The 14580-nt window shown below is 40.4% G+C and overlaps 1 protein-coding gene across 5 annotated transcripts in view; it reads right to left on the bottom strand.

Annotated features, from left to right (window-relative positions):
* Window positions 1–14580, bottom strand: part of ANO10 (anoctamin 10) — a 109507-nt gene that overhangs the window by 52475 nt on the left and 42452 nt on the right. For all 5 annotated transcript variants that reach the window (XM_036333140.1, XM_036333138.1, XM_036333136.1 and 2 more), the window contains exons 8-11: window positions 14193–14267; window positions 11992–12174; window positions 8752–8943; window positions 7628–7756 (exon numbers count right to left, since the gene is read on the bottom strand). In XM_036333140.1, the coding sequence (XP_036189033.1) occupies window positions 7628–7756; window positions 8752–8943; window positions 11992–12174; window positions 14193–14267 (579 nt within the window). The remainder of the gene's footprint in view (window positions 1–7627; window positions 7757–8751; window positions 8944–11991; window positions 12175–14192; window positions 14268–14580) is intronic.

The following is a 14580-nucleotide window of genomic DNA, read 5'->3' as shown; positions in this document are numbered from 1 at the left end:
CATTGAAAGTACATTTATTTGCAAGTCTTATAACATAAGGGCCATGGCCTCTCCTTTGAGCAAATCCAGTGACACTTTCTCACTGTCTTCGTTCATAAATAACACCCACAATTCAAGGCCAATGATTGCCAGGTTCGCTTTCTTTGAAAAAGAGTGAAAACAAAGACGCGTGTGAAGCCATGTGAAAACAGAATCTGGAAGCTGTCCATATTTTTATGATTTTTCCCTCATCTCTTATAATTTGCCTCATCTTTACCCACTCTGATAGTAATATGTCTTTATGGAGTCTTTCCAAAGGTTTTCACAGAAATGACGGCTCTTTCTGTTTTAGCACACACATTTCATCAGCTTTCATTCCATTTAATTAAATTATGCCAATTACAGTAACAAGAATGCCACACGTAAACAGATTTGGGACCAAAATGCCTTTTGGGGAGCACTTAACTTGGTGAGTGAACACAATCCCCGGGCCCCCACCGCTGGGTGGGCCGGGAGAGCCTAGGCCAGTCTGGACTCTGCCCGGGGAGGGTGGAGAGAGCTGGCCTTCGAGAGCCTTCCACTGCACGGCGGTTCACCTCTTGGAGGACCCAGTGGGTGAGCACTTCTAAAGCCAGGGCTCTATTTAGTAATGACCGTCTTTAATCATTCCCACACAATTAACACAACACAGAGCAGTGTTTCATTTGGATAAAACGCAAGAGGGGGACAGCCCAGAGAAAAACCAGAAAATTACCAAGATTATCACAGGAGTAGAGGAAACCAAAGAAGGAAGAAAAAAACCCAGTTCAGTAATTCTATTCAAAAGTGCCCCACTCTGTAAGTTAAACCCTTATTTGCCTTCCCAGGAACCCAGCACATGCTCCAACACCGGGAAGTGGTGCCCGATGAATACAGTTGGTAGTGACCAGATGAATGTATGTAAGTATAATTCAATTTAAAAACTTCCCAGGCAATTTAATCAGACCTTTCAATTAGGTAGAGACTTCTACAAGAGAGATGATTTTTTTCTGAAACAATAACAACAATGACTAACATACTGAACACTTAATCCTGCCAAGCAATGCAGTAAGCATACCACATGCATTCATTCACTTATCCCTGTGACCACTCTAGGTACTAAACTCATTTAAGGACACACGGCTTGACAAAGGTGGAGTTAGAATTTGAACCCAGAGCCCACATTCTCAACCACTGTATTATACTGCCTAATTCAGTTCACCAGTTCTTATAAATACTATAATTCCATGTTCTGCTTGAGAGTTTTGTTAGTTATATTTCCCAAGGGCACATCAAAGTCTTCAGTTATAAAGTTAAGTCAATTCTTAACCGCCACTAACTATATGTTCACTGAAAAACACCTATATGTGACTGACTCATTCATCCATTAATAAACGTTTAACAAACAATGGCTTAATCACCTGCAAAGGAAGTTAACGTAATTTAATGGAAATGTCTCAATTACTGAAGGTTACTGCATGCTGCCCTTACCCATGCGCTCAGGAAGCTGAGCCTGGTGGAAGGAACACACGTGGTCCTACAGCTTCAGTAAACGCTCGCAGCTACTTGTGGGAAGGGCTGTGGGATGTCGGAGGGGGGGTGGGGGGGGGAGTGGGGAATGGGCAGCAGGGAGAGAGGGTGGTATAGAGTTGATCTCCGACCGAGGCATTTTTTTCCTAAGTCATGGAGATTCCTCAGCGGACTGTAGCAGAGGAGAAACGGGACCAGCATTTTGTTTTGGAATGACCCCTCCAGCAGCAGAGAGCGTGGGGGCAGCGGAGAGAGCATGAAGACGGGAAGGCTAGTGGAGACCTGCTGTAAAAGTCTAGGTAAGAACCGTGGAATGTGCACTTGAACTGAGTAAACTATGTGGTATGTGAATAAACCTCAATAAAGCTATTTAAAAAGCTAAGTCCAGATGAGAAATGGTGAGCACTGAACTCAATCCATGCCAACAGGAACAGGGAAGAGAGAGGAAGGAGAGATCCAGAAGTCAGAATCAGCAGGACTGGATGAGTGAAGGAGAGGTGGGAGGGAGGGCTGGACTCAGCTGTAGAAACAAGATCACGAAGAGGAGAAAATGGAGTCATGACATGGGATGCAAACAAGATCACAGAGGAGGTGGTTAACATGTAAACAAGGAACCGTAACACAAACCAAACCAATTCAGTATTACGGAGAACCAAGCCCATGGAAATGAATCATCGAGCTGATGGAGGCACAGGAGCGCACTGCTAAAGGGCTAACTCACTAACAACCGTGGTCACCTGTTCACTTCCTCCTCCGTATCAGACCCGGTGCCCATCACTTACTAGTGTATGTACACTGCCAATATCTTCATTCTGCCTGCAGATTCTAATCCAGCTACCTCCTGACTCCGACACCCCAAGCTATTTCCATGCTATAATGCCTGCTTAACAAATAATGATGGCAATGATAACAAAGATAATAAAAGTTCATTCTGCCATTGCTGAGCCTGTTAGAACCGCAGCTCACATCCCTGTGCCTCGACCGAGTGCCCAGTTCTGTGTTCGGCATTTCACCAATATAATAGTGTCTATATCCTGCCTTGTAAGAGTGGTAGCAAGACCTGCAATTTATTACACATGTGCTCAATGCCAGACCCTTGTGATCAGGGTTATACATGTGCCATTTCTACTCCTCAGAGCATCCCTGCAGTGGAAGCTGCACTGGCCTCAATTCTGCAGTCAAGCAAATAGGCTTACAGGTCAAGGTAACTGGCCCAGGGCTGTGAGGCGCTAAGAGGCAGCACAGGGACAGAATCTCCACAGTTTGGACTATCCATGTGTAGATATAAACACAGGTGTAAATATAAATCAGTTGGGAGACAGAGAGAAAGAAAGAGTGCATATGTGGCAAAATGCTCAAAAAAGTTACTCCTAATGAAGGGTAGTAGGAATTATCTGTATTATGCTTGCATCTGTATTACACTTTTCTTGAAATCTGAAACTGTTTTTTAAAAATAGGAAAATAAACCCTATTTTTAGGGTGAGTCAAAGCATAAAAGAGCCCTGACCGGTTTGGCTCAGTGGATAGAGTGTCGGCCTGCGGACTGAAGGGTCCCGGGTTCGATTCCGGTCAAGGGCATGTACCTTGGTTGTGGGCACATCCCCAGTGGGAGGTGTGTAGGAGGCAGCTGATCGATGTTTCTCTCTCATCGATGTTTCCAACTCTCTATCCCTCTCTCTTCCTCTCTGTAAAAAGTCAATAAAATATATTTTTAAAAAAATAGGAAAATAAACCCTTTGAGTCAAGGCATAAAAGAGCAGAGAGCTCAGTCCACTCTCAGCAGACACCTTTAGTCACTACAAACAACTGAGAACCAACTCCGTTTCTAGGCAGCTCTAGAAAAAAAAATTACCTAACTAAAAAAAACCTGAAACTGCAATTAAGGATTGTTTTTAAAACTATCATTGAAACATGCATGGTGCAGACTGCCTTGCTGCTCACCAGGACCTAATGATTAGAAGTGCAGTGTAACTTCTGGGGTGAGTAGTTAATTCATTTGCATCTTAGAAAAGGAACAGCTCTTAGCAGGTGAACTGTTAGGCTTCAATATGTTTAACTGGAACATCTTGCCAACTTCAGAATTAAAAGAAAACCATGAATGCATTTAATACTAAAATAAAATATTAGCAAACATTTGATACTAACAAGATTGTAGGGTTTTTCTATTTTTTAGGAATTGGAGATCTGTGTAATTGCACTTAAAGGAGTGACCCTTTGCTTGAAATTACATCAAAGAAGTGAATTAAATTTGCCTCAAGAGTGAGAACGATGATGATTATTTAAAAGAAATTATTTGAATATTGATTTGCTCCTATGGGCTGGACTTTATGACATTGCCAGTATTTGACTATTTTTAATCTAGAAAACGGCATTTTCATGTGGTTCCAACATAGTGTTTTATATTGGTATGCTATTCTCTTAGTCAGTCTCTAGGTGGACATACATTAACACACAGAGATGTTATATGATAAAGTTGTACACCTGAAATGTATATGTTGTTAACCAATGTTATCCCAATAAATTTCAGTCATTTTTGAAGGCAACACTAGATGGCAGTAAATACACAAAAGTTGTAATATGACATTGAGTTACTAGTATACAGTAATGATGATTTTTGCCTTCTACTCAACTATATGCTGCATTAAATCAAGTTTTACCAAAAAAAACCTAACAAATAAAAATTAAAATTTTCTGGCTTCAGAAATGTGAACCAGAAAAACTACTGAACTGAGCAATCACCCACAATTTGAATATGAGAACACTAGCTCTCAGTCAACATCAACATCATAGTTATATTTTCTGTCCTCTTAGTTTAAAAATTTTGATAACATGAATTTATTTTAAATTTTATTTAATTTGGAGGAAAAATCTTTTAAAATAAAATATATTAAGTTACTTTTTACATCAAGATGTTAACAATTTATTTATTTATTTGTTTCTATTTATTTATGGCTTATTTATTATGGCTTTTTTGAATTAGTAAAATTTCTACTCTTTCAGGAGCCATGAATGAATATAGGAAAGTACAGCGTGCTATTTATTTAATACTAGAGGCCCAGTGCACACGAAATCGTGCGTGAGTAGCTCGCTTCCACTTGCCTCAGCTGGCTGCCCCGCCCATCACCACTAGTAGCTTGCTGCCCGGCCCTCCACTGCTCGTAGCTCTCCGCTGCTAGTAGCTCATGCCCCACCCCACCCGCTGCAAGAGCCACCGCTCCTTTGGTCGTGACGGCGTTCTTGCATGACAACCACAGGCCTTTTATGATACAGATGCTACTAGCAAAACATTTTTAACTCAATAAACTAACAATTTATCTAGAACACAGGAAAAAATAGGGAATAAAATATAATTTTAAGATTGTACTCCTCAATTTGAAGACACTGCAGATCAAAGAGAAAATCTTATAAACAGAAACATGTTAATTTGATCCACTGATGATTCCCATGACTTTTCTGTAACATACTAAATTAGAATTTCTGTATGATTTTACAAACATATAGTAATACACAACAAAACTTATATTTTCAAAGTTATTTGTAAACTTTCTACTTTTTAGATTCATTACAAGACCAGATGGCATTCGGCACAGGCCTCAGGATCACTAGAATAAAATTAGCTGACTTACTAATTTTTGGTTACTTCTAACACTTTCTCTGAGCTTGATTTTGTGCTGACACAGAAAATCCTCAATTTAGAAAACAAAGCGAGGGTTCTCTCAAATGTCAATAAAGTAAAAACAAATAAATCTTTAAATACATTAATGTGGTAGAAGGGGAGGACTTAGTTTAATACCAATCTGTGCCTATATAATTCAACTTTTGATCAATAGTTTTTCAAAAGTCAGAAAATACATAGCTATAGTTACTACAAACATACAACCAAACAGCCAAAACAATCTTGAAAAAGAATAACAAAGTTGGGGTCTTACACTTCATGATTTAAAAACGTACTACAAAGCTACGGCAATCAAAGCAGTGTAGTACTGGCAAAAAGATAAATATCACTTATCTTGTCAATGCGTATATACATTTAATATGTACAGTTTTATGTATGTCAATCATACCCCCAATAAATGCTTGAAAAGAAAATGCAGACATACAGACCAATAGAATAAAATAAAGAGCCCAGAAACAAACCCTCACATATATGGTTTTTTTTACTGGGGAAAGGACTGTCTTTTCAACAAATGATGCTGGAAAATTGGATAGCCACATGCAAAAGAATGATTTACCTTATATCATATATAAAAATTAACTCAAAATGAATCAAAGATCTAGACTTAAGACCTAAAACTATAAATCTAGAAGAACACATAGGACAAAATTTGCATGATGTTAAATTTGTCAATGATTTACTAGATATAACACTAAAAACAAAGACAAAAAAAGAGGAAAAAATAGAGAAGCTGGGCTTTTGTGCATCAAAGGATAGTATCAACAGAGTGAAAAGGCAACTTGCAGAATAGAAGCAAATATTGTGAATCATATATCTGATAAGGGGTTAATGTTTATAATATATAAAGAACTCTACAACGCAACAGCTAAAAAATAAACAACATAATTTAAAAATGGACAAAGGATTTGAATAGACATTTCTCCAAAGAAGATTTACAAATAAAAACATTTACAATCCATGCAAAGGGCTCAACAGGTATTTTCTTCTGTAAATGAACTGCTTGACATTCTCGTCAATCTCTTGTGAGTCTCATTAGTTTAAGCATAAGTCAGTCCCAAAAGTCTAGTTAGCTCTGGATGTACTACAGGCAAAGACAAATTCCTAGATCTGCAAAGTTAATGGCCATATTCTAAATCAAGAAGCTACATTATGAGCCTGGCCAGCTGGCCATCCCCTGGCTAAAGGCCCCCTCTGTTTTGATCTCTCACTTCCACACGTAATAAATCAACCTTGCAAATAACTCTCCAAAATCCTGTTCAACCCACAAGTCCAAAACAGACCTACTTTCATCTGCCAGAGCCATTCTCTTTCCCCTCCTACTCACTGCCATCTAAAATCATTCTCCAACAGGAATATTCCACATATAGCATCTATCACAAGCACAGATTCCGATCCAATATGCTAAAAGAGCAAAATAGAGCAAAGCAGACTGTATTTCTTCAGCCGCTACTGGAAATGCACAAATGTACATTTGAATGTACAAATGAATTCCAGGATTTCATTTTTTTCTGGTCAGCCCTAAGTCCTAAGACCTTAAGTATATGAATCACCCGCTTTATGTTCCTGCCACAGTTTGCTTTAACAAATTTTCACCCCTCTCCTATGTTTTAAATATCTAAAACTAAAAGGTCACAATATTCCTGACACCTAAAATCACTAGCAACAAAAAATTGCCTGCAAATTCTTGTGATTGCGAAGTGCTTGATTTTTAAGATGGTACAGCAATTCATAGTCAGAAGCATAATTAAATGGTTTCTAAGCAGTACAGAGACGGCCAGCTTGTGCTTTCTGTGTGAAACTAAGAGTCCTCCTACACAGGACAGCACGCTTTGGAGTTTTAGAATGTCTCACAATGGGCTCCATACCTGTTGGAAATGAGACTTAAACATGAATTTTTCTCAAAAAATATTTTCTTAGGATTTGTTTGAGAAAGTCCAAGTGACAAACCCCTAGATTAGACTAAAAAAACCCACATTAAACCTACAGAATTCTATCTATATAATAAAAGGGGAATATGCTAATTAACCAGAGGTCCTTCCGGAGAAAGCCGGGCCAGAAGCCCAGGTCCCAGGTGCCTGCCAGTGGCCAGAGGGAAGCCAGTGCCAGCAGCCGGGGGAAGGAAGGCCTACACTTGCACGAATTTTCGTGCATCGGGCCTCTAGTTTCAAACAAGATTTATCTACTCAGCTCTGACCAGGCTGGGAAAGTCACTTTCCTGTTTGCACCACGGTGACCGTTTTTCAGTCCCAGGTGATCACCAGGAATGCACAGCCTCAGATTCCTGTCTTCCCATTACCTGAATGGCTTTGTTTTCATACCACTAAATGCATGTTGCTAAATTGCCAGCCAGAGACATCACTGCTTTGGAATAGCAGAGGCATCTGATGTAGAAACTCTTGGAAAGAGAGTTAAAGTCTCACTTACCTCCACTGCTACTACAATCAAAACGAGGTCTGTTTTTGACTCCGGAAAGAGTGCATCCACTTGCGGCGACATTCCGATCAGAGCGCAGTTAGTGACCACGGATATGACACTCATTGTTTCAAAAGCCAACTGAAAGAAAAAAGAACGTGAAATTAAAACTGCTTTGTTTTTCTTGTCTTATTATGAGTTACCTAAACACTTTTTGATATTCCATTTTGATTTATCTGCGTTTTTTAATATATTTTTATATAGCTTTCTAGGGGTTGCTCTAAGTATATATTATAATTATATTTTATACACACATATATACATATATAGTTACATTGTATTTTATATGTGTATATACATTTTTTCCTTTTACTTGCGTTATTTATCAGCTCTAGTAAAATATAGAAATCTTACCTCCCTTTACCATTCCCTATTTATAATATAATTGCCTAAATATTTTCTCTACATATAGTATTTAGAATCATTAGATAGTTTTGTATTTTTTGTTTCAACTCTCAAACATAACTTTAAAGACTCAAGAAGAGAAGGAAAAGTAAAAGTATTTACTTGTATTTTTGTTTAGCGATTTTATTTCTTCCTAATGTCTCCAGATTCCTACTTTTATAATTCCCTTAGTTTTGAGAACTTTCAGTCATACTTTTAGGATAGGGCCCCTGACAATAAAAATCTCTTATTAGTTTGCCTTCATCTGAGAGTGTCTTGCTCTCTCCTGCGCTCCTAGAGAATATTTCCTGTGAATATAAGATTCTGTATCGGCAGTACTTTTCTTTACGCGTCTGAAAACTACTGTGCCTCTTCTGACACTGCAGTGGGGACGGCCTCGTTATGTGAGTGAAGGCCCAGCTGGCTGCTCTCCTAGAAAACTGTCCAAGTCTCACATCTGAAAGGAGTCATAAAGATTATACTTTACCTCCCTCACCCCTACCCCCAATTTTAAAAATAAGAAAAGTGAGGCCCAGAGGAAGTAAATGGCTATTGAAGTCACGCAGCTGTTTGGTGGCCGAGCAAGAACGAAATCCAGTTTTCCCAACCCTCTCCTTTGGGCTCATCGTTTTAAGTCACAATGCCTCATTCTGTTATTTCTTTTAAAGGAATATTTTTTCACAAATAATTACCTGCCATACACCAATACTGGCCGAAGGCTCGGCGAATGGACGTTTGAAGACTCTGCACATTTTTAAGGCGTCGGAATTAACTTCGGTGAAGTTATTTAACACAGCGAAGGCCGCAGCCAGCGGGTAAACACAGGAGAAAAGGCTCACGTAGCCAAACTGCAGCAACAGCTCCAGGTAGTCATCGAAGGTGCCCTGGAAATGTGCGCCACAAGGAGAAAACAGGCATTGTTTTGATATCGTCTAAAAAGAATAACTTACCAATGTCATCCCGCCAAATTTAACTTAAAAAAAGAAGAGCCCTGCCAGTTTGGGTCAGTGGATAGAGCATTGGCCTGCAGACTGAAGGGTCCCGGGTTCGATTCCGGTCAAGGGCATATGCCGGGTTGCGGGCTTGATACCCTGTAGGGGGCGTGCAGGAGGCAGCCGATCAATGATTCTCTCTCATTGTTGATGTTTCTATCTCTCTCTCCCTTTCCCTTCCTCTCTAAAATCAATAAAAATACATTTAAAAAAAGGATGGAATAAGGACCTCCAGAAGTTTGCCCCTCAAAAAAAAAGGGGGGGGCAAAATTTGTCAGAATGAACTTTTTCAGTACTGTGAAAATTAACCCACGGCTTGTAGTAACTCAGGCAGCACTTGGTAAAGAAAACCAACTCAATCTGTGCATTTAAATTCACTCCAGTTTCACCTCCTGCTCCCAGGTCCCAGGTCCACCGCAGCCTTAACAAGTAACAACAGGCACGCCCAGGCCCAGGGGGAGCAGAGGGGCTGGAGGTCTCAGAAAGCCTCGCTCCCAAAGAGAAGTCACTACCTGATGTGGACAGTGGTACCTGGGCTCTGCTCAGAAGGCTCATCGTTATTCAGCCCCGCTGAGTCCCTCCCAGTGCCAAGGGCTTCTCCCTTGGGGGGTGGCGGGCAAAGGGTCCTAATATCTGGTGGTGAAAGATGATTTGACTTTGGGTGGAGGGCACACAGTGAAATACATGGATCTTGTAACCTAGAAATCCACATCGTAAACCTATATGACCCTATTAACCAATGCCACTCCAATAAACTTAATTTAAAAAATAATAAAAATAAAAGATAATGGCTGCACTCCTTGTGAACTTAGTTAAAAAAAACCCCTAAGTTGTACATTTTAAAATAATGAATTTTGTGGCATAAGACATTTATCTCAATTTTATTAAAAGTAAAGGAAAACACAGCTGATCGTAACAAGGAAACTCCCCAGAGTCACCCTAACAAAAGAAGTATATAAATCAAAGAGGCCAAAGAAAGGAGTCTATAGCAGAAAGTAAGGAGACCATGGAAGCATGGAGAAATCCCTCTGAAACCATGTTTAAACACCTTTCCGATATGTTTTTAAAGGTTTAGTCCAAAGGAGGAGACGGGCAACAGGTGTTGTGTACCCTCGACAACTAGAGAGATACTAACAGTGCGGGGTGAGTCACTGAGGCCACACTCCAGACCTCCCCATGATCCCCCTATGCACATGCGATGACTACTTCAGTTTAAGAAAAATACTCATCACGATATTTTAAAGCAATATTAAGCATGGCTATTGCGAAATGAATCATTATTATTACTGCATCTCAGAGTCAGTCCTTCTCCAAGGCATGCATATTAGACTCGGGAGCTGAGAGCTTTAGTATAAATCAGATTCTACTTCCAGTCAGTTTCTTTTCATATTTTATATTTTGCTAAAGTAGAGAACTTCCTAACGTAACTACAGAGTACTGGCAATGGAGTGAGTCCTGCTCTCAGCTGCTCTGGCTGCTTGGATGAAGCATGGGCCCAGGGACTTCAAGTGAGTCTCTCTGGCAGGTTCCAAGGCTCGTCAAAGAGCAACACCGAGCACATGTGTGTTAGGAGCTGGCCGGTGGGTGCGCAGCTGGGGACTCCGTGGCGAGCAATTTCTAAACCGCTCTTTGGCTGCATTTGGCTCTAGAAAGCATTTCCTTACGTTGTGTTGCAGCATACAGATGTGGCTTTAAAATACGCCCAGTGATATAGCATTGATTTAATTCTCTGAAGAGTGAAGTAACCAAGAGTGGGGAAAGAGTAAAAATCTTAGCAATCAAGCTGGTTTTACCACAATTCGGTCTTAAGAAACCATCATAGCCTATGCTCAGCTTTCAAAATTGTGCTGTTTTGGCTCTGCAGAGATGTGCAGATAATGTCTCTCAGATGTGCTGCCGGGCAGCCCGGCAGTCATGTCAAGCTCTGCCTGACATTTTTAGCATACAACATGCAGAGAGCAGGGGGGAGGGGGGAAAGGGGGGAGGGAGGGAGGGAGAGAGAGAAAGAGAGCGAGAGAGAGAATAAATTCCTACTCCAGATGAACATACAAACTAAAATTCTTAAGCATATGAGAAAAAAAACTAAGTAAGAAAGTTAGTTCAATAATCAGGAGATGAATTCATTCTTGATGAAAAGCAAGACTATGGAAGTTTAATGACAATGGACCCTCACCAAAGGCTCTATCTCACTAAGAAGACTATACCATACCAAGAAGGTAGGTGCAGGATATAAGAAACAATGACCTAAAGCAAACGTGACCCCAACACCAGTCCCCACTACAGAAGCAGTGAATGTAGTCGGAGCTCAATAAAAGTTCATTAAACACATGGTTAGGTTTTATGATTCTCCAATGATCTCCTTATAGTTCCTAAAAAATTTCAGACTTCAGGAACTCTTTTATTTTTACAATAGCACTAAGTAACTTAAACTATAAATTAATCTTCAGATTGGCATTCATTTTTAATGATGGGCTTCAATCTTTTCTTTGGTTTTTAAAAAAAATTTTAAGTTTTTTTCAATTACAGTTTACATATTATTTGCATTAGTTTCTAGTGTGCAGCATAGTGGTCAGACAACCACATACTTTACAAAGTTCCCTCCGATATTTCCAGAACCCACGTTCAATCTTTTCTTTGTGTCTGAAGCGAGCCATGCTGCTGCCCCCATGGCCGTCTCACCCCCTCCCCTGCCCCCCCCCCCCCCCCCCCCCTCCGCCCCACCGGCTCTAGCTGCTGTTCCCACCACCTCGGCGGAGCACTCACAGGGTTCACCAAGCACAGCTCTGTGTTTTAGGCATAACTTCAGATTCAGGGCAGTAGCCCTTCGCTGGCTGGAGAGCACTGAGCTGAGACTGTGAGTGTTTACATGTGTGTAGGTACCTGGTACGTGACGGCTACGCACATTAAGTCAATGTTAAACTCAGCCAGGTTCAAGCTTACCAAATACGTCCCCATTTCTTTTTCCAGGATGACTTGTTCATATAACGTGGCATCGATGTCTGCCTTCAGAGCCTGCACCCTCTTCTTCACCTGCACGTGGTGCTTCCTTTGGAGCCAATAAGGCAGCAGAGACTCCACAACCTGGTTCAGGACCTGGGACATAATCAGGAGCGTGGCCAGGCTCTAAGGAGAAGCACATACACATTGGCCAGTGTAGCTTCATGAAACCACACCGTGTGTGCAATTATGCAAATAAAATGGCCATTTTCAACCAATAGTATACTATTGTTATAAAAGCTAGTATCAGAAAAGTTAGGTGTTGGAATGATGTTTCTAATTTGTGTTTATTTTTCCACAGGGAAGACTTAGATTAAAATACAAAAAGATTATAATACAAATATTATTTAAAAATCAATAAAGAAAAAAATAATATTATTATAATAAGAAATAAACCAGTTACGAATCAGTAGAACAAATTTCCTTAAAATTGTGGTGGTTTTTTGGTTTTTTTTGGGGGGGGGGGAGTTTGGTTATATCATCCTGGCTACAAAATATGAGTATCTAAATGATGTTGCCAATTTTGGAAAAATAATAGTTTGGCCACAACATTAAAAACATTATAAAACTAATACATTCCCCCACCCACTGTAAAAAACTTAGAAAATGAAAACTAAAAAGTCACCCATGATTCCACAATCAGGACAGAACCACTGCTAACATCTTGGATATTTCCAATCATATGTAGAAATTAAAGTAGCATGATCCACTACATATTATATGCAGCTTTGTATTGTTTCTTTCCTCTCGTTATATATTGTGAGCACTTTCCTGTGCCAATAAAAACTCTTTCTTTATTAGCCCAGGCACTGTTGTTGGATGCAGGGGTTAGTGCCAACCTGAACTATTACAAATGCTGCTCTTTGGATACCTACGTATAGGAATCTTCACCCCATCTCCGATTATTTATTAGGGATGAATTAAGGCTGCCGGAGTGGTTTCCAGAAGTGGTGTGTCAATTTCTACTTTCCCCAGACGGATATCAGTGTTTCCATCACACAACATCTTTGCTGATACTAGAATTCTATTTTTTCAAGAATCCTCTCCCATCCCTCTGTCCCCTGTTATGTGAAGGAGACTCTCTAAAGTGTAAGAAATGAGAAGTCACACCCCACTAACACTGTCGGTGGGACTGGGGAAGGTGTGTGCATCCAACTACGTCTTCAATTTTCAAAAATAATTTTTATTTATTTTTAAATATATATTTTTATTGATTTCAGAGAGAGGAAGGGAGGGAGAGATAGAAACATCAATGATGAGAGAGAATCATTGATCGGCTGCCTCCTGCATGCCTCCCCCCGTCACTCGGGATCAAGCCCGCAACCTAGGCATGTGCCCTTGACCGGAATCAAACCCAGGACCCGCCCCAGTCCGCAGGCTGACACTCTCTCCACTGAGCCAAACCAGCTAGGGCTCAAAAATAATTTTTAAAAAGTAGCAATATGTAGAGTGTAATTCTTAAGAGCACAACATTTAATTTACTTTTATGCAAGCTGTTAGGACCATAACTACAAAATACTAACTTTCTCTGCTATACAATTTTCTTTTAATCTCCTGAAAGATGATCCCACGCTCTCATATAAATACTAAGCAGCCTCGGCTCTGCGGCTGCTCACTAGCAAGCACAGGACATTCACACCAGGAGGGAGCAGCCCTCCCCGGCAGCTGCCTCAAGCAGAAAAGGTATTAAATATATGTCAGGCTTTCTTAACGCTTCCGAAAAGGATCTGCTGGTCTCTAAAGTACAACTTATAACTTAAAAATGAAATGTATCAGACCTATGTAAGGCTACACCAATCACCCCCACCCTGAGACACACACAAAAGTTAAAAAAATGTTTTGTTGTTAGAATTGTTCTTACAATTCTATACAAATACAAATATATAGGAACTGCATGTTTTATTTTACTGCCCTATATCATTAATTTTACAAGCTGGTTAGCTTCCATTCATTTCTTTTCAGTTGAGTACACTACACAGTGCTGATGGATTTTCTGTTTTTAATTAGAATTGGGCTTAGAAATAGACAGAATTGAAAAGGCTTTATTTGTGAAAATAGTAATGGGAAGCTGATTGCATTACCTGACTACAAGAAACCGCCTCTAAAGCCTGAGGAACGGATACCTTTCTGTTACTCACACTCACCTGACGTAAGAGCTTCATGTCCTTCAGGACGAAGGCGATGTAGAAGAGTGAGGCAAAGCAATTCAGAAAGTTGAACTGGCAAAAAAAATGGTAACAATATTTAGTGTTGCTTCATAGTACTTTACATTTACAACTGTAAGCACTGCATTTAAAAACGCAACAAGAGGCTTCCAGCCCTGTTCTCCCTCCTCCTCCTCAGTGGGCACATCTATAAACCCTGCACACGATGCAGGAGGCACCCCGAGGAGACTCAAGGCCATGAACCGGCTGGGGACCCAGGACTGGGTGAGTAACAGCACCAGGGCAGCTGACGCTCCTGTTTCTACCCTGTTCTTACAAGAGGGAGACCAAGGCTCACCATGCCCCACCTCCAACCTGGGAACCCAGG

This window comes from Myotis myotis, unplaced genomic scaffold (assembly GCF_014108235.1).
Source record: "Myotis myotis isolate mMyoMyo1 unplaced genomic scaffold, mMyoMyo1.p scaffold_m19_p_13, whole genome shotgun sequence".
NCBI classification, from domain to species: Eukaryota; Metazoa; Chordata; class Mammalia; order Chiroptera; family Vespertilionidae; genus Myotis; species Myotis myotis.
This window is presented reverse-complemented; position numbering and strand designations above follow the sequence as displayed.